This window comes from Armigeres subalbatus, chromosome 1 (genome assembly GCF_024139115.2).
Source record: "Armigeres subalbatus isolate Guangzhou_Male chromosome 1, GZ_Asu_2, whole genome shotgun sequence".
Lineage (NCBI taxonomy): Eukaryota > Metazoa > Arthropoda > Insecta > Diptera > Culicidae > Armigeres > Armigeres subalbatus.
The window spans coordinates 281,710,600-281,730,256 of record NC_085139.1 but is presented as its reverse complement, the minus strand read 5'-3'; the positions used below and the strand labels follow the sequence as shown (position 1 = coordinate 281,730,256).

The following is a 19,657-nucleotide window of genomic DNA, read 5'->3' as shown; positions in this document are numbered from 1 at the left end:
GGTTCCTCCGAATTCCTCAGGAAGTTTCTCCGATAATTCCTCCGGAAGTTCCTCCGGAAGTTCCTCCGGAAGTTCCTCCGGGAATTCCTCCGGAAGTTCCTCCGAATTCCTCCGGAAGCTCTTCCGGAATTCCTTAGGAAGTTCCTCCGGGAATTCCTCCTGAAGTTCCTCCGGGAATTCCTCCGGAAGTTCCTCCGGGAATTCCTCCGGAAGTTCCTCCAGGAATTCCTCCGGAAGTTCCTCCGGAAGTTCCTCCAGGAATTCCTCCGGAAGTTCCTCCAGGAATTCCTCCGGAAGTTCCTCCAGGAATTCCTCCGGAAGTTCCTCCAGGAATTCCTCCGGAAGTTCCTCCGGGAATTCCTCCGGGAATTCCTCCGGAAGTTCCTCCGGGAATTCCTCCGGAAGTTCCTCCGAGAATTCCTCCGGAAGTTCCTCCGGGAATTCCTCCGGAAGTTCCTCCGGGAATTCCTCCGGAAGTTCCTCCGGGAATTCCTCCGGAAGTTCCTCCGGGAATTCCTCCGGAAGTTCTTCCGGGAATTCCTCCGGAAGTTCCTCCGGGAATTCCTCCGGAAGTTCCTCCGGGAATTCCTCCGGAAGTTCCTCCGGGAATTCCTCCGGAAGTTCCTCCGGGAATTCCTCCGGAAGTTCCTCCGGGAATTCCTCCGGAAGTTCCTCCGGGAATTCCTCCGGAAGTTCCTCCCGGGATTCCTCCGGAAGTTCCTCCTGGGATTCCTCCGGAAGTTCCTTCCGGGATTCCTCCGGAAGTTCCTCCCGGGATTCCTTTGGAAGTTCCTTCCGGGATTCCTCCGGAAGTTTCTTCCGGGATTCCTGCGGAAGTTTTTCCCGGGATTCCTCCAGAAGTTCCTCCCGGGATTCCTCCAGAAGTTCCACCGGGAATGTATTTTCTTTATTCTGCTGACGTACAGCTCTAAAGCTCTATTGACTATTTTTATCGCTGCTTTTTTCGTCAGCCTGTTTTCTTACCGATGACAACTACTGACGCCTAAACTGACAATGTTAAAATCAGAACCGCCAAAAACATCATTTACTATATTTAGATTCTGAGATTAATTCCATCGAAAGCTGCATGATTTTGTTTTGTGTCATGTTACTAATGACATCAATATCAAACAGAATCCAATTTCAAACAATTAAAAAAATCTCGCACAACGGTAACCTTTAATGGCGTTAGGAGATTCAATACTTGTTAATGTATTTCAGCTACTAAATTAGTAAATTGGCTCAATTTCATTGTAAACTGGTAATATTTTATGTTCATCATCCCATCTTCGAGTAGAAATATCTTCGCATAAGGCTTTCAGGACGCCTCGGTTTTCTTTCCATTGTTAATCCTCCTTCATATTTCTTACTGACATAATGGTATCCTATTCCCCATGATATAAAACGCAGATCATCCAGTAAACCCACCACATAACACCCAATCACCGTGGTTGATCGAATTTCCGGAGGACTGCAACTACTCCATCCGCTCGAATGCCGGAGTTTTCGAAGTGTTCAGCAGCGCGGATGCCAAAGAACCGCTCCCGTACGAGTACACCAAGCTGCCGGACTTTGTCCAGGACATGCAGATGATGTGCTCGATGATTGCTGACGGTCCGCTGAAGTCGTTCTGCTATCGCCGTCTTAGCTACCTCTACTCCAAGTTTCAGCTGCACGTGCTGCTGAACGAACTGCGCGAGTTGGCCTCGCAGAAGGCCGTTCCCCATAGAGATTTCTACAACATCCGCAAGGTGGACACGCACATTCACGCCGCCAGCTGCATGAATCAGAAGCATTTGCTGCGCTTCATCAAGAAAACGCTGAAGAACAACGCCGACGAAGTCGTCACGGTGACCAAGGGGGAAAAGATGACCCTTTCCCAGGTGTTCCAATCGATGAATCTGACCACTTACGACCTAACCGTGGACATGCTGGATGTGCACGCCGACCGGAATACGTTCCACCGATTCGACAAGTTCAACGCCAAGTATAATCCGATCGGCGAGTCGCGGCTTCGGGAGGTGTTCCTGAAGACGGACAATTACCTCAACGGGAAGTACTTTGCCAACATCATCAAAGAGGTGGCCAGCGATTTCGAGGAGAGCAAATACCAGAATGCGGAGTTGCGTTTGTCGATCTACGGCAAGTCACCGGACGAGTGGCACAAACTGGCCAAATGGGCCATCGATGGTAACGTGTACTCCAACAACATTCGCTGGCTGATTCAGATTCCTCGTCTTTAGTGAGTATACTGTGGACCATATTTTCAATGTGTATTTTTGCTGATAAATCGATTTTTCTTTCCAGTGACATCTTTAAGACCAACAAACTTATGAACTCTTTCCATCAAATTTTGGAAAACGTTTTCAAGCCGCTCTTTGACGCAACGAACAATCCCAGCCAGTATCCGGAGCTGCACAAGTTCCTGCAGTACGTGATCGGATTCGACTCGGTAGATGACGAGTCCAAGCCGGAGAATCCTCTGTTCGACGGAGATGTCACTACGCCCGATCAGTGGACCGAGGACGAGAATCCCCCGTACGCGTACTACATTTACTACATGTATGCCAACATGACCGTGCTGAATCACTTCCGATCGGGACGGGGCATGAACACGTTCGTCCTGCGTCCCCATTGTGGCGAAGCGGGCCCAGTGCAGCATTTAGTGTGCGGCTACCTGATGGCGGAAAACATCTCCCACGGATTGCTGCTCCGGAAGGTGCCGGTCCTGCAGTATCTGTACTATCTCGCACAAATTGGTGAGGCCGTTTTATTTTGATTCGATTAAGAATTTGTCTCACAACAGGCTTATGTAAATTTAACAGGTATCGCCATGTCCCCACTATCGAACAATTCACTCTTCTTGAACTACGACCGTAATCCATTCCCGGAGTATCTGGCGCGTGGTCTGGTAGTGTCACTCTCAACGGACGACCCATTGCAGTTTCACTACACCAAGGTGAGTTCTGTCGAATTAAATCGGTCCGATCCGGCCCTTTACTATTCCTTACCACCCACAGGAACCCCTAATGGAGGAGTACAGCATCGCGGCCCAGGTGTGGAAGCTAAGCTCGTGCGACATGTGCGAACTGGCCCGAAACAGTGTGCTGATGAGTGGCTTCCCGCACAAGATGAAGCAGCACTGGTTGGGACCGAACTATACTCGTGAGGGGGTGGCCGGCAACGACATTACCCGCACGAACGTGCCGGACATCCGGGTGGCCTTCCGGTACGAATCGCTGCTGGACGAGCTGTCCAATATTTTCAAGGTGAACAACGAACGTACGCTCGGGCTGGCGATTTCGGACTAAAATTTGGGGATCCACAGGATGAGAATAGATTGTAGGCGGAAGCAAAGTGATGTGAAAACAATGGCACTGATTGTAACCTGAGATGTTTAGTTTTTGTTTTCTATCAAATTTACTATAGACTTTATTTATTGATTGAGGAATTTATAGAACGTTGAATCTACATTTTACAGTGTACGTCTTAAGGACGAAGCCATTTTTAATCATAATCGTATGTTTATCATGTTTCTGAAAATATTTAACTTAGATCTATAACAACTCCATATGTATTATTGTGTATTGTGTATCAAGTCAAATGGCAGTTACATAAAATTTACTAGCATTGAGCTCTAGGATATTGGTTTTACTAGTAGATTGCACTCTTTACTGCTACTAAATTTCATAGGAATACGTAATATACGTAACTATTTTGGTTCATTCATAGTTAATTGCCTTTATTTCGGGGTATTGAGCCACTCGGATCCGGTTACCCTCCAATACATTTTTCGAACTAACATTTCCTCATGAAACTTCACTCGCCATTTGAATACGTTTAAAAAAATGCCCTCATATGATGTCATGATGGAATGGTTCAAAAATCGAGTATCAGACACAGTTAACCACTCCGGGTGACTCAATACCCGGAATATAGGCAACTTACTTCGAATGAACTGAACTCGAGTGGCGATCTCTCTTCGTTTATGTGGTCGGGTTGGGATCGGACGACCAACTGGCATAACCTCACACAACCCTACTTCATCGAGCGCAGTTGCTGATGAAGCAAGTGTGTAGGAGCCAGACAATACTGAATACTCATCCTACTTGGTTGACATTGTACAAACAATACATGAGAGAGAGAGTTAGTTCTGAAAATAGATTGCGAGAGTTCGGCCATACGCTAGGAGAAGAATGAATTCTGTCATCAAAAGAAAAAGTAGAATCATGAAAAAAAATTCACAGCGGGGTATGGAATGCAGCTTTCAAAATAATTTTCTAAATTTCAAATTAAAATTTATTTATAAATAATTTATAGCATGAGGTTAGAATTTTGATTATCTGCATTATACATATATTAATTTGATTGTTAGTGACAATAAAGTTTTTTCTTGAATTGATTCCGGAGATGGTACTACTTTTAATCTTAATTGAATTTCTAATCCTGCCTAATAAATCATTTTCATAAAAATCTCTGTTTGTAATTTTTAAAATTATTTTCAATTCCATTGGCTATACCTTGCCGTGTTAAATTTCAGTGATTCTACTTTTCCTCTGATGACAGCGTTCATCCACTTCTCCTCGCGTATGTGCCCGGGGTTGCGAATTTAGTTTCATCAGTACCCGCAAAGCTGCGTAGGACGACGAAGGTAGCGAAAGCACCTGTCTATAGTTTACTGGGGTCGTGGGCCACACCGAAGGAAGTGAGTAGCCACCAATAAATCTTTACAACTAAATCTGTCGCATGATGTGCATATGCATAAATCGAGGTTCAGACGCAACTATTTTTTTGGATTAAACAATTTGTCATATGGTATTCTTTGAGTTATATCAATTTATGTTTCTGAGAGATCCGAAATCCTTGTGACTTTACTGCCTATCGATGTCAATCTTAGTGACACTGCAGAGGCATGGATTGAATTGTCAGTATCTGTCCTATCCATCATATTGTTTTTACGTAGTGTTTCATTTTCTACACTGAGCAACACTTTGTGCGACAAATCTTCGAAAAGATTTGAGACGAATCCTTAACAGAATTCAAGATAAATCCAATATTAGGGACAAGTAAAAATGCATGCAAGAATTTGAAGAAAAAATTGCCATGATTTGGCGCAAATCCTTGGACAGATTTTTGCAAAGAATTGGAACAAATTCTCGCCCAGATTTGAAACAACTCTTGCCAAGATTTGGGACAAATTTTTGTCAGATTTTGAAACAAATCCATGCCCAGATTCAAGACAATCTCTGGCCAGGGTTGAGGATTAATCAAAGGAGGATTTGAGCCAAAGCCTTTCAATGATCTGAGACAAACCCTTGACAGGACTTTCTTGCCAGGAGATGGGATATTTGTTAGAATTTAGAAGAAACCCTTGCATGAATTTGAAGCAAATCCTTGCCAGAATTTGGAACAAATTCTTTCCAGGATTTGTATCAAATTTTTGCCAGGATATGAAGCAAAGCCAGGAATTGGGACAAGTCTTTTCCAGAATTTGGGACGAGTCCTTGCCAGGATTTGAAAAGAATCCTTTACAGGATATGGAACAAATTTTGGTCATAATTTGAGATAAATCCTTGCCAAGACTTCTTCTCTTCTTCATTGGCATTACATCCCCACTGGGACATTGCCGGCTCAGGAAGTTGAACCCAGCCACCCTCAGCATGGTCTTGTTTTACATCCCTGCATCTTACCACACGGCTAAGGAGATATGTGAAGGGAGCCATATTTGGGTCAAATCCTTGCCATGACTTGGATTTGGATCAAATGCTTGCCGGGATAAGGACTTCGATTTTAGGTACATTTGAGGGAAATCTTTTCAATGATCTTGGACAAATTTATTCCAGGATTTGTAACAAACCCTTGACAGGATTTGGAACAATTTTTTATCAGAAGTTGCAATAAATCTTTGCCAAGATTTGGAACAAATTCTCACCGGAATTTGGGACAAATCCTTGCTAGCATATGACACAAATTTAAGTCAAGATTTGGAACAAAGATCTTGGATTTGGGACAAATGATTGACAAATTTTGGAACAATTCTTTCCATGATTTAAGACAAATTCTTGCCAGGATTGGGTCAATTCCTTTTCAGGATTTTAGACAAATCATTGTCAGAATTTAGGCCATTTTTTTCAGAATTTCTATGCCTGTATTTAGGGCAAATCCTTGCCAGGTTTTGGGACAAATTATTGCCAGAATTCAAGACAAGAACCTTGTCTTGTCAGGATTAGGAACAAATCCTTGTCCGGATTTGGGACAAATGCTTGTCCGGATTTGGAACAAATCCTTGTCCGGATTAAGGACAAATCCTTGTCCGGATTAAGGACAAATCCTTGTCCGGATTTGGGACAAATGCTTGTCTGGATTAGGAACAAATCCTTGTACGGATTTGGAACAATCCTTGTCCGGATTTGGGGCAAATATTTGCCCGGATCTAGGACAAATCCTTGTCCGGATTTGGGACAAATCCTTGTCCGGATTTGGGACAAATCCTTGTCCGGATTTGGGACAAATCCTTGTCCGGATTTGGGACAAATCCTTGTCCGGATTCAAGACAAATCCTTGTCCGGATTTGGGACAAATCCTTGTCCGGATTTGGGACAAATCCTTGTCCGGATTTGGGACAAATCCTTGTCCGGATTTGGGACAAATCCTTGTCTGGATTTGGGACAAATCCTTGTCCGGATTTGGGACAAATATTTGCCCGGATCTAGGACAAATCCTTGTCCGGATTTGGGACAAATCCTTGTTTAGATTTGGGGCAAATCCTTGTTTAGATTTAGGACCAATCCTTGTCCAGATTTGGGACAAATCCTTGTCCGGATTTGGGACAAATCCTTGTCCGGATTTGAAACAAATCCTTGTCCGGATTTGGGACAAATCCTTGTCCGGATTAAAAACAAATCCTTGTCCGAATTCAGGACAAATCCTTGTCCGGATTTGGGACAAATCCTTGTCCGGATTTGGGACAAATCCTTGTCCGGATTTGGGACAAATCCTTGTCCGGATTTGGGACAAATCCTTGTCCGGATTTGGGACAAATTCTTGTTCGGATTTGGAACAAATCCTTGTCTGTATTAGGGAGAAATCCTTGTTCGGATTTGGGACAAATCCTTGTCCGGATTTAGGACAAATCCTTGTCCGGATTTGGGACAAATCCTTGTCCGGATTTGGGACAAATCCCTGTCCGGATTTGGGACAAATCCTTGTCCGGATTTGGGACAAATTCCTGTCCGGATTCAGGATAAATGCTTACCAGAATTTTGGAACAATTCTTTCCTGGATTTAAGACAATTTTTCGCCAGGATTTAGGTTAATTCTTTTCCAGGATTTGGGACAAATCATTGTCAAACATTGAGGCAACTTTTTCAGAACTTTTTAAAAATTCTTGCCTGTATTTAGGGCAAATCCTTGCAAGGTTTCGGGACAAATTCTTGCCAGAATTTAGGACAAGATCCTTGTCACTCTTGTCAGGAATAGGAAAAAATACTTGTCCGAATTTGGGACGAATCCTTGTCCGGATGTGAAACAAATCCTTGTCCGGATTTGGGACAAATATTTGCCCGGATTTAGGACAAATATTTTTCCGGATTTGGGACAAATCCTTTTCCGGATTTGGGAAAAAAAAACCTTGTCCGGATTTAGGGCAAATCCCTGTCCGGATGCGAAACAAATCCTTGTTTGGATTTGGGACAAATTCATATCCGGGACAAATTCTTGTCTGAATTTGGGATAAATACTTGTATGGATTTAGGACAAATCCTGGTCCAGATTTAAAACAAATCCTTGTCTTGATTTGGGACAAATTCTTGTCCGGATTTGTAAAACAAATCCTTTTCCGTATTTGGGACAAATCCGTATTTGAGATGCCAGAATTTAGGAACAATTCTTTTCTGGATTTAAGATAAATTCTTGCCAGGACTTAGGTCAATTCCTTCTCAGGATTTGGGATAAATCATTGTCAGAATTTGGGACAAATTTTTTTCAGAGCTTTTTAACAATTCTTGCCTGTATTTAGGGCAAATCCTTGCCAGGTTTTAGGACAAATTCTTGCCAGAATTTAAGACAAGATCCTTGTCACTCTTGTCAGGATTAGGAACACATCCTTGTTTGGATTTGGGACAAATTCTTTTTCGGATTTGGGACAAATCCTTGTCCGGATTTGGGACAAATCCTTGTCCGAATTTGAAACAAATATTTGTCCAGATTTGAAACAAATCTTTGTCCGAATTTGGGAAAAATCCTTATCCGGATTTGAGACAAATCCTTTGTTCGGATTAGGAACAAATCCTTTTCCGGATTTAGGACAAATCCTTGTCCGGGTTTGGGACAAATATTTGTTCGGATTTAGTTTGGGTTTAGGACAAATTTTTGTCCGGATTTAGGACAAATTTTTGTCCGGATTTAGGACAAATCCCTGTCCGGAATTGTAACAAACCTTTGGCCGGATTTGGAACAAATCCTTGGCCTTGTAAGGATTTAGCCCACAATTGACCTTTCCCGTCAAAAATTGTATCTAGTTTTATTGTATCAGTCGATTCTTTGGCTTATTTAAGGTCAACTTTCTATATGAATAATAAGCCTCTAACGATTATCGTTTTGTTCAAAATCAGGCCAATCCTAAAAAACAGCACTTTTTCGATTTTTGTTTCAAATTTAAAAAATACTTAGATGCGTCAAAAAATATGGGTTCTTTGGGAAAGTTAACCTTAAATAAGCCAACGAAAAAGAAAAAAAAATGACGGGAAAGATCAATTCATGACCAAAAATCATGGATCCTGAAAGTCTCCCTTATAAAGAAACAAAAAAAAAATTAATAATAATAATAAATTGACAATGGTGTTGGTGTTGTTTTTCATGTAAGGGCAAGCCAGAAAACTGACCCATTTCTCCCTTTTATGAGCAAACGGTTTCTAGGAAAGTATTATATCTCCACTTGCATTGAATCGAGCGAACCAAATGCTTGAATTGAAAGGAGTCATATCCTCCCTGGCTTTTGCTGGGCAAATCCATCCTCAGAAAGAAGGGATCATTATTTCCTTTTCCTTAAACCGAGCAAATATCTGAATTGAAGGAAAAAAATCATATCGTCTCTTGCCGTCTGCCGGGCAAATGTACCCTTTCAAAAAAAAAAGGGAAATATCTTCCCGTGTTTTAAACCAAGCAAATTCCTGAATTGAAAGAAGGAACCATTTCGACTCTATGACACTACCATGTGAATGATTATTACTTGTTTTATGATTTAATCAATAGCAGGGCGACTCCAGTCGAGTAAATTACACAATTTTTACGAGAATTTTTATCGTTGATCCGTACTTATTTTTCCATCCGATAGTCTTTTTACAAGGTTCACCGTGTTGGACTCGCGATTCGTTTCATCAAACTAGAACTGTTTGAAAACAGTATAGAACGAATAGTTCTCGTTCCAAAAACTCCCGTTACATATCATGTGCTACCTTTGAAGACTGTTAAAGCTGAGTTGAGAATTTCGCAGCTTATGCTCAATGCAAGGAGGTGGAGGAAATTTCAGCCCACGTCGACTGGGCTTGAGACGGCTCACGACCATCTATTCTGTTCGTCAAATATGCTTGTTCCTCCCATGGCAAGGAACAGGCATAGTTTTGTTATACCTTGCAAACGCAATCATTTAAGGAGGTGTTATCTCTTCTCTTCGCCTCATACCGGGCAAACGCGTTTTTTAATAGCAAGCATTATCAACTCTGTTTGCCTTAAACCGGGCAATCGGGTTCATTTGAAGAAAGCGTTATCAACTCTGTTCGCTTTATATGGGGCGCATTTGCGTTCATTAAAAGAAAATATTTTTTTCTTCTTTTTTTTAAATTAGGGCCAACGCTTTCATTTAAAGAAGGTGTTATCTCTATAGATACTATAGGTTCCTTAGACGAGCTGTGGCGAAGGCGAGTGTAGCCAAACAAACTGTCAGTTAGTGTAGCCAAACGAGCATGACGTCACGATTGCAATCCAAGCAACGGAGCGTGTATTTCAATTTTCGGATTGGAAATTGTCCCGACTTCCCTGGGCATAAAAGCATCATCGTGTTAGCCTCATGATATACGAATGCAAAAATGGTAAATTGGCTTAGAAACCTTGCAGTTAATAATTGTGGAAGTGCTTAATGAACACTAAGCTGCGAGGCGGCTCTGTCCCAGTGTGGGGATGTAATGCCAGTAAGAAGAAGAAGAAGAAGAAGTTATGGGCTCCAGGCAGTTTCTAAGGAAACAGTTCTGTTTGGCGAGGTGAAAATTTTTTCAACCCGAAGAAAAGTTTAAAGAAAATGGGCGGAGAGGGAGGAAACGGATCTCAAGATGGTTCCGGGGATCAAGAAAACCAAGTTCGAAATGGTACCAGGAATCAAGCCGCCATCGGAGGTCGTTTGCCGAGCAGCTCGGTATCGTTGCCGGCGCGGCTAGTGTTAATCGGTTCGGAGAATTACAGCTCGTGGTCTTTCGCGACCAAAATGATCCTGATCAAAGAAAGGACGTGGTGCGCAGTGAATGTCCGGCAGAATGGTGAACCGGCGGTGAGCGACGAGATTTCTAAACAAGCTTTGGCCACAATATGTCTAAACGTCGATCCTAAAATCTACGGACTAGTGCGGACTGCCAAAACTGCAAAAGAAGCGTGGGACAATTTGCGGGATTCCTACGACATCCCAGAAGAGGCCGTAGGCTTCATGGTAGGCCGCGTACACGATGGCGTTTTGCCATCTATAGTGAGCATTACAACGTCGTATGTGCTATCCATCGTAGGATTCGTTTGGAGTCTCAAGGCTCAAGTTCAGTCAGACAGTTTACTGCAACTGAGTAATCACGAACGAACTCTCAATGGATATAAAACAGCGAGGAATTTTGAAGCAAAAGTAATGGAACAAAAACTAGCCTACCAAAAAGTTATTGGAATGCATAATAGAACAAAGGATGCATACTGAATGCTTTGAATGAGAAGCCTGCAATAGTGTGAGTCATTGAGCATGGTACAAATCTAGACGCAACTGATGGTCGTGCAATTAAAAAACAACCCCTCGTTCAACCGACGCCGACGATATTCGACTTTCTGAATATCGCCCCAACCATTAAAAGGCAGTCTGATCCTTTCTCACAAAACAATCCACAAGAAAATCCTTGTTTGGCAGCTAATATTGGCGAGAATGGTCAAAATGTGGCATTCCCAACCTAGACCTCAAGATACCTACCAGCAAGTCAACATACCACTGGAGAACAGCGCGCATAGAAAAAATTACTGCGAGACACTCGAGGATGCAGATGAACCATATTTGCACAAGAAAAAAGCCATACAAAGCGGCAGGAACCCCAAGATTCCAGCCCTCAGGGAGAAGCCGGAACCGTCGGACCACATCATTGCAATTTTTGTCTATTTTATTAGTGTTTTTGTGTTTTTTTTTTCTACCAAATTTTATTCTTACAATCATTTTAATGTGGTAATTTTAATTCAAATAACTGGCGAAGCCCTTGGTTGACTCGCAAGACGGTTCTTCTGCTGCCCATGATTTCATAGTTGACGTAACAACCAGCACCATCGATGTTGGGAAAACGCATTTTTATGAATTTTACTCGAATCATCATATCAATCAACAAAATACATGAACTAATCTGTCTAAATGGACAATATTAGTAGTTATTTTGAGGCCGCGGGGAATTAATTATTATTCCCTCGATTGAAGTGGTCAAAATATGCGTACGACAGTTTATGCGATCAAACAAACGTTTTGTAAAATGTTTGTTACCATAACATGGCGTAAAAACCAGGCTACTACGTGTGGTTATATAGCGCTAAAGAATAATTATAGTTAGCTCCAACGATTTATTGATTGAAGAAGGGAAATCTTTTGAAAAGTTCGAGTTTCCGGGAAAGGTTTTTCGGATAGCTCTTTCCGTGAAAATTAAAATTATGTGATAAAGATAAAATTATGTGTGGAAGAGTTTGTGTTGCAAAAAAATTAATCAGTTCTGTACGGGGATTTTTGCATTATCACAGCATTAGAATGGTTCTGTAACAAGTGTTCAAGCAGTTACCGTTTTCATGTATTGGGCAAAGCCCTCGTTCCAACCAAATTTTAAGCAAAAATGGTTCCAATCCCTATTTTAAAATACCCGAGTAGACGAGGATTAGAAGTAAATCTATCGTGAATAGATTGCAAAATGAGATATGGGCCTGATTTATAGGATATAAAAACACAAAATATCGGACGACAATATCCAAATTTGTTCTGAAATATCTTTAGGTTATCAGTTAATGGTATTTGGAAGAAGTGATTAATATCTCGAGCTATTAGTTTGTTTTTATCCATAACACATCTTGATATTTAAATAACACTTCGGTGTATTTTGTTGTTGATATTTTTGCCTGCTCTTTTGAATCTTACATCAAAGTCCATATCATGTTTTATAATTCAGTTCTGTCCGGGTAAGGTAATGAAAAACATGAATAAGAATTGCATTGCAATTGTGAAAACTAAAATAACAGCCGTGGAAAATATCAGGATTCTTCCCGGTAAATGTGCTCGAAATATACATACCAATATTATCAAGCTGAGGTACAAATAAAAAACCATTTAACACGCACTAATACTTATGTGTTAAGTCCTCAATGGCAGTCCTCTCCTGCCACGCAAAAAAATGAAGCTAGATTTTGGTTCTGATATGCACTTTTAGAAAAAAAAACCCATCAATTATATACTCTAAATACACTTTAGAGGAGGAATGGGGATTTAGATAAGTGTGATTTCCCATACACAATTTTGATATGCTTCTAAAACACACAAATGGCTAATCATTGTGTTACATAATTAATGGATTTTCATTCTTCTTTTATATTATACTTCCTTTTGAATGATTGCGGTTGTCTTAAATCAAAACTTTTGGCGACAATATTTAGCAAACAAACATTATTTTATTCAACCGTCTAAGAAGAGTTTAGTACTCTCCATTTAATTCCACTAATTATTAATAATTTGTGGAATTAAATGGAGAGTACTAAACTCGTCTTAGACGGTTGAATACATTCCACTAAAAAGAGCTTAACATATTTTTTCTGATTATTTTATTGATTCAAAAGAATGTAAATGTTTATTTCCAGAGCTACACCTTGATGGATGAAAGCTTATTTTGTCGGATTATACCGTGGATTTCACAAGAAATGCTTGCTTTAGCAGGAACTTGCATATTAGTTTTTGATTACAAAATCAGTTACGCCCAAATCATAAAGTAGTCCTGAAATACGACAAAGTAAAACGAAAACCTATGTTGTGCTTAATTAGTGCATTGTGAATGTCGAAAAAATATGAGACAGGTTTTTGCTCCATATTGCATCAGGTAATGGAGGTACGTCAACTTATGCGATCAAATGAGCATTTTTCCAAAAAAAAAAACAAAAACAAACTCGAATTTTTCCGAACAAAACATGAATATTTTTTCATGGAGCATATGTATAACTGTACGAAGAATCCATATCCGCGAAAAAGTGTGTTTTGATCATTTTGGCTTATACGTCAACCAGTGTTGGTAAAAACTCAAAATCTCAAAACTTATGGATGATTCAAATCAAGCGTGAGTTGAAACGCACCCAACTCAGCACCTAAAAACTCATGGATGAGTTGAATCATCCATTTGAATCATCGTAGGTTTTCTTTTGTTCTCCTTCGTTAAAAACAATGAATTGACGTTTGTCGCATAAAATATTAGACACTTTTTTATGTATAAGCAATAAATTGCCCCCAAATTGATTTCAAATGCGTTTTTAAACCAAAAAATCGGTAAATGAGTGAAATGATGCGTTTTGGCATGAAACATTCAAGCGTGATGCATTCCTTTAAAATAGCAGACGATTTCGTTCGCACGGGAGCGCTCGTTGATTGAGATTCATGAGTGATTTTACCAACACTGACGTCAACTATGTGATCATGGGCAGTCTGGCCCGGCCTTCCTTTTAATTAAAATTGCTAAATCCTTTCAATTTCTTACCTCATTGGCGTTAAACCTAAAATTATAAATTTCAAAACACCTAAAAAAAAGACAACTTCGATCAGCTATCAGTTCCGTCCCGACAGTTGCAAGTGTGAATATTACTGCGTTTGATCCGACTTTATCGTCGACCCTCTATGCAGCGCAAGTAATCATAATTTTAATACCGCAAGTAGCGACACAAAAGTTCTAAGCAATAAAATAAATAGCTCTCGGTATTTCGATAATCCAGAAATGCAATATGATCGATCTGACAATCCGACGGACTTTCTATGTGTCTATTGAAAGATTATTCAAATACTATGTGTTTGGATCTCGACGGGTTGCCTATTTTGCAAACGCCCAAATAAATGACATATTGAATCAATCCTAAAATTTAATTGAGGGAAATTGCGATTTTCACGAGAGTGTAATTATATTTCCGCGATTTTTCGCGACAATATTCGATGGAACCGCGATTTTCGCGACTGGAATGGTAAATCCGCGACAAATCAACGAAAAACGCGAAAATCGCGAAATCCGCGACTGTTGTAACAGCCCTGGATTTTTTTATTGGCCACGCAAAATTTGAACAACTTTTCATAACAATGACCAAATCCTTTCATTTTTTCACAGTACAAAGCCATAAATATGCTCAATGATCTGTACTGATGAAAATGTCAACATTCCATCAAAGTTTTAGGATATTTGGATTTGAAGTTATTGCCTCAATATGGGAACACTTGATCCCCCATTAGTCACCCATACAAAAATTTTGCGAAAAAATAAAAAAAATATAAATCTGTTCTCAGGCTTCTAATTTTCTATAAATTTGACAGATTCGATGAAGAGTTGGCAGGAAAAATTATTTATTACGTAAATATCATAAAAGGGGGATCAAGTCTCCGCAAATTTTAAAATTGCATTTGCTGTCGAATCCAATAACAAAAATCGTTCATGTATACGCACAGTAATTCGAAAATTCCGCGTATTTTGAAGGAAAAATATTTAAAAAATCTGAGGGCACCTTTATAATTTTATCAAAGCAAGTTCTTGGAGAGGGATCAATTTCCCCGAAAATTTAAAAAAAAGATTTTTGACAGCACTCTAAAAAATCGATTGTGTATCAATAACAACAATAATTTAAGGACTGTCATACATCAGTAAAATTAAATACTCTATTTCTTAGAAAGTCTGTGTGGAAATCGCGTATTTTTATTTATTTTTGGCTGTGATACATAGAAAATCAGAAAAGGGGATCAAGTCTCCCCAGTCTCCTCTACATAATATATCCAAATCTCTCATATCAACTAATTTGGAAAAAAAATCGGCGTTGTATTCCATTTTTTTGCAACACATTTTCATCATCTATAACCGAAAACTTCGTCGAACAAAAATAATAAAAAACTATTTAGGAAGTACCGTTTTGACAAAAGATATTTTAGTTACAAGATAAAGATTGATTGTTTTGACTCAAATTCCGAACATGACTCATAGTTGTGTTGCCCAGTTTCGCCGATCAAGTTGGCAGGTGTCCTGGTCGCGCGTGCTGTGTCGCGTCCGTGCTAGATGATTGCCCGATGAAGACAGAGGCCGACTCATTGCTATTCACTGATCAATGACAGCCAAAGATCCGTTATACAGAAGATTATTCCATATCTGTCAACAATACCCAATATGGAATATATCTGACCCCCACAATAGTAAATACGAACACTCGCTTTAAATGACAATTTTGGCATTATTCGTATAATTTTCTCCATGAGATCTTGAATTCGTTTGTAATGGAAAAATGGTTTGTGTGGAAAACCGATGGAAGTTTCAATTTTTGGATGCTAAAACGCCAGTATTCGGAATATGAGTCATGTTCGGGATTTGAGTCAAAACGGTATCTGTCCGGACACGGACGGGTAGCGGTGGAACTGTCGGAATATTAGCCTCGACAAGCAGCAATCTTCCCACTGACTTCCGACTGCCTGGAATGAGCCACTAGTTGGCTCAGCAGGGGATGTGGACTGTATCTCTGCCCTTCGACTGAAGGGCCTCCGAGTCTGTTCGATAGCGACTGAAGGAGAAAATTATTTAACTCTTAAGCAACGTACACACCAGTCAAGCAGTTTGACGAACATTGACTCCGCCCCCAAGAAAATGCTTCGGTTGCTGCTTTGTTTGAACGTGTGTGAAGTTGTTCGAACAACCATTTGACAGTTGGCGACTCGGTTGGAAAAATAAAAACGGTTTGATATTGGTTTGAGTTGTCGGGGTGGAGTCAAGGTTCGCCGAACATGTTTGAGCATTTGTAGTGAAGTTGCACAAACCCCATATATTTTTGATGGTTGGTGCTTGAGTTGATGCTTCGGTCGTTCGTGTGTGATATTGTTAGTCGAATAAATTGATTGTTCGTGTCGCTGTTCGTAAAACTTGATGGATGTTTGAATAAACGAGAGGTGGAGTCAATGTTGGTCAAACTGCTTGACCGTGTGTACGTTCCATTATAGCCTTGAAAAAGGCTGTTTGTTTCGGCTTAGTATAAATAAGAAGAAAACGATCTTTTTTAATGCAACGTACACACCAGTCAAGCAGTTTGACGAACATTGACTCCGCCTCCAAGAAAACGCTTCGGTTGCTGCTTTGTTTGAACGTGTGTGAAGTTGTTCGACCAACCATTTGACAGTTGGCGGCTCGGTTGGAAAAAATCAAAACGGTTTGATTTTGGTTTGAGTTGTCGGGGGTGGAGTCAAGGTTTGCCGAACATGTTTGAGCATTTGTAGTGAAATTGGACAAACCCCCATATATTTGTTGATGGTTGGTGCTCAAGTTGGCGCTTCGGTCGTTCGTGTGTGAAATTGTTGGTCGAATAAATTGATTGTTCGTGCCGCTGTTGGTAAAACTTGATGGATGTTTGAATAAACGAGAGGTGGAGTCAATGTTGGTCAAACTGCTTGACCGTGTGTACGTTCCATTATACTTAATTTTGGATTTTCTGTGCTATTCAATTGGTCGGCCAATCAGCAAACGTCTTGTAGGCCGTTGCTTTATCAGCCAAAGCGTCATCATCTTCGACGCGTTCGTGATGGGCTTCTTCTTTTTTACTCTTGTTGCTCGCTGTTGGCGTCTATTCCTTAACGGTACTTTTCACGTGGTTCAGGCCAACAAGCCAGGCAAGTGAGCTAAGAATGCAGTTCAGGTGAAAACTACGTGTTTTTTCTCTTGTTCACGAAAACTATAATAATAACGTTTGGGCTGTTATAGCTGATTTTTGTGTCCAAATTAGATTATGATATCAAGTCAAGTCCTTCGTCTACTTCGTGGTTATGTCACATACATTATTTACTGTTCGTATCGAAACTATTTATGGAAAAATCTTGAAAATCTGCTATTCACGTAGGCACTCAAGCACGATTTCTAACGCGAAGGTTATTGAAACTTTTATATTGAACTCTTTAGTAATTCTATCAGTGACTCTCAGAAGATTGAAGACATACATTTTCTATATCTCCATCTGCTACTACATGTTGCGTTTTTCAGCCTGTCCCGGCGCTATAACAAAGCTGGTCTATCTCGCGTCAACATCGATGCTGGTCGGTCTCGGCTCGATTTTGCTGCTGCTGCCGGTATCTGCTCGGCATTGCTGTTTTGTCGATTCTGTAGGGTGGACTGCTTCTGCACTGTGGTAATGGAATGATGCAAGAACCACCAAGAACGATGCGGTACCCATATTTATAGGCTCCCTTGAACTCAATGTTTTCATTGAAAACAGTTTTATGCCTATTGAAAGTTTTTCGGGTCTTATCAAGCATGGACATGAAAGGCATACTGGAAATCTGTCGATTGAGGGGCATACCGTAGAAATTCGTTAACAGAGACGAACTATGTTAACGTTCGAAATCTTTCAACGCAGCGTAACGCGGTTGATTTGGAAATTTTGAAATGACACCCGGTATAGTGAAGAGAGACGTAAGTCCTACGTCAAAAAGTACTCTGTATTTGGTCGAGAGTTAACGGCGATCAAGCTTGCCGTTAAGTATTTTCGGCATCTGGTTGAAGGTAAAACATTTACCATATTTACCAACCATCGTCCCCTGACTTACGTTCTCGATTCCAACTCCACACACTTGCCACACGGAGACCGATATTTGCAGTACATTTCTGACTACACGCGCTCGATAAGACACATCGGCGCAAAGGACAATTTTGTTGCTGTCTTGAGTGAACACATTTGTAACACCATCTGCTATAGATTTCGACAACCAGCTGCACCATCGTCTATAGATTTCGACAAAATTGCTATAGACCAAGTACAAGACCTTGAGTTGTTCTCTCGATTGGAGCTCAAAGAAATTGGCCACTCTAATAACAAAATATATTGTGATATTTCAGGTAACGGACAACCACGTCCGTTCATTCCAAAGCAATATCGCCTGTCAATCATGCAAACACTCCACGGTTTGTCCCATCCTGGGATTCGATCGAGTCGATGAACCAAGATGTTTCTAAGTTCGTTCGTTCCTGCGATAGATGTCTGCGTTCCAAAATCAACCGTCATACTCAAGCAGCCCTGGGAGAATTTGGTACTCCTCAAGGACGGTTCAGCCACGTCCACATAGATTTGGTTAGTCCTCAACCTTCAGCCAAAGGTCATCGATATCTACAGCAACCGTTCGCTAACAGGGCTAAAACACCAGCCCAGTTAACGAACGCCGCTTTTTAACTGAGCTGGCGAGGGAATTTTCGATGCAATGTTGTGATCGTGTTTTACATAAAGCTTAAAGAATATGTTATGAAACTCATATGTGGATATGTACGTTATGTGGAAGATATTGATTTGGAAAATGTATTGGAGGTAACCACTTTCCCTTCGATGGGACTCGAACCCATGACCCTACGGTACGCTAGACTGGTGCTTTAACCAACTAAGCTACGAAGAACCTCCGTCGGCCTTCGCAACCTAGCGGCTACTGAACGAGCTCGAGATTCCCAAATTGGACGCATAGTCAAATCACTCGTAATCCATTTTCTCAAGCCAATACTTCCACATGTGTATTGTACACGTCCACATTAGAGGAGCGTGAGTATTTAAAATGTCTGGCGGCTGTACTGTGTACTGTATACTGAATGTACTGGCTCCTCTAATGTGGACGTGTACAATACACATGTGGAAGTATTGGCTTGAGAAAATGGATTGCGAGTGATTTGACTATGCGTCCAATTTGGGAATCTCGAGCTCGTTCAGTAGCCGCTAGGTTGCGAAGGCCGACGGAGGTCCTTCGTAGCTTAGTTGGTTAAAGCACCAGTCTAGCGTACTGTAGGGTCATGGGTTCGAGTCCCATCGAAGGGAAAGTGGTTACCTCCAATACATTTTCCAAATCAATATCTTCCACATAACGTACATATCCACATATGAGTTTCATAACATTGTAAATTAACGTCCAAGTCGGGTGGTTTAATCCCCGGAAATAGGCAATTAACTTTGATTGAATTAAAGAATATACCATTCAGAATCCTCTCGTCACCGAGTCTTTGTTGTTGTTTTTTGACGGATAACTGCTTTTTAACTGGGCTTTGGCCCAGTCTGCGAACCCCCAGTTAAAAAACAGTCCAGTTAAAAAGCCCCCAGTTAGCGAACTGTTGCTGTACTCACAACGGTTGACAGATACTGCCGTTGGCCAGAGGCCGTG

The 19,657-nt window shown here is 40.9% G+C and overlaps 1 protein-coding gene across 6 annotated transcripts in view; it reads left to right on the top strand.

Annotated features, from left to right (window-relative positions):
• Positions 1-4,818, top strand: part of LOC134207650 (AMP deaminase 2) — a 100,878-nt gene extending 96,060 nt beyond the window's left edge. For 5 of the 6 annotated variants that reach the window (XM_062683419.1, XM_062683418.1, XM_062683416.1 and 2 more), the window contains 4 exons: positions 1,411-2,242; positions 2,308-2,759; positions 2,826-2,959; positions 3,021-4,818. In XM_062683419.1, coding sequence (XP_062539403.1) covers positions 1,411-2,242; positions 2,308-2,759; positions 2,826-2,959; positions 3,021-3,311 — 1,709 coding nt within the window. In that variant the 3' untranslated portion in view covers positions 3,312-4,818. The remainder of the gene's footprint in view (positions 1-1,410; positions 2,243-2,307; positions 2,760-2,825; positions 2,960-3,020) is intronic. The other variant, XM_062683415.1, reaches the window with a different exon arrangement.
• The last annotated feature ends 14,839 nt before the right edge of the window (positions 4,819-19,657 follow it).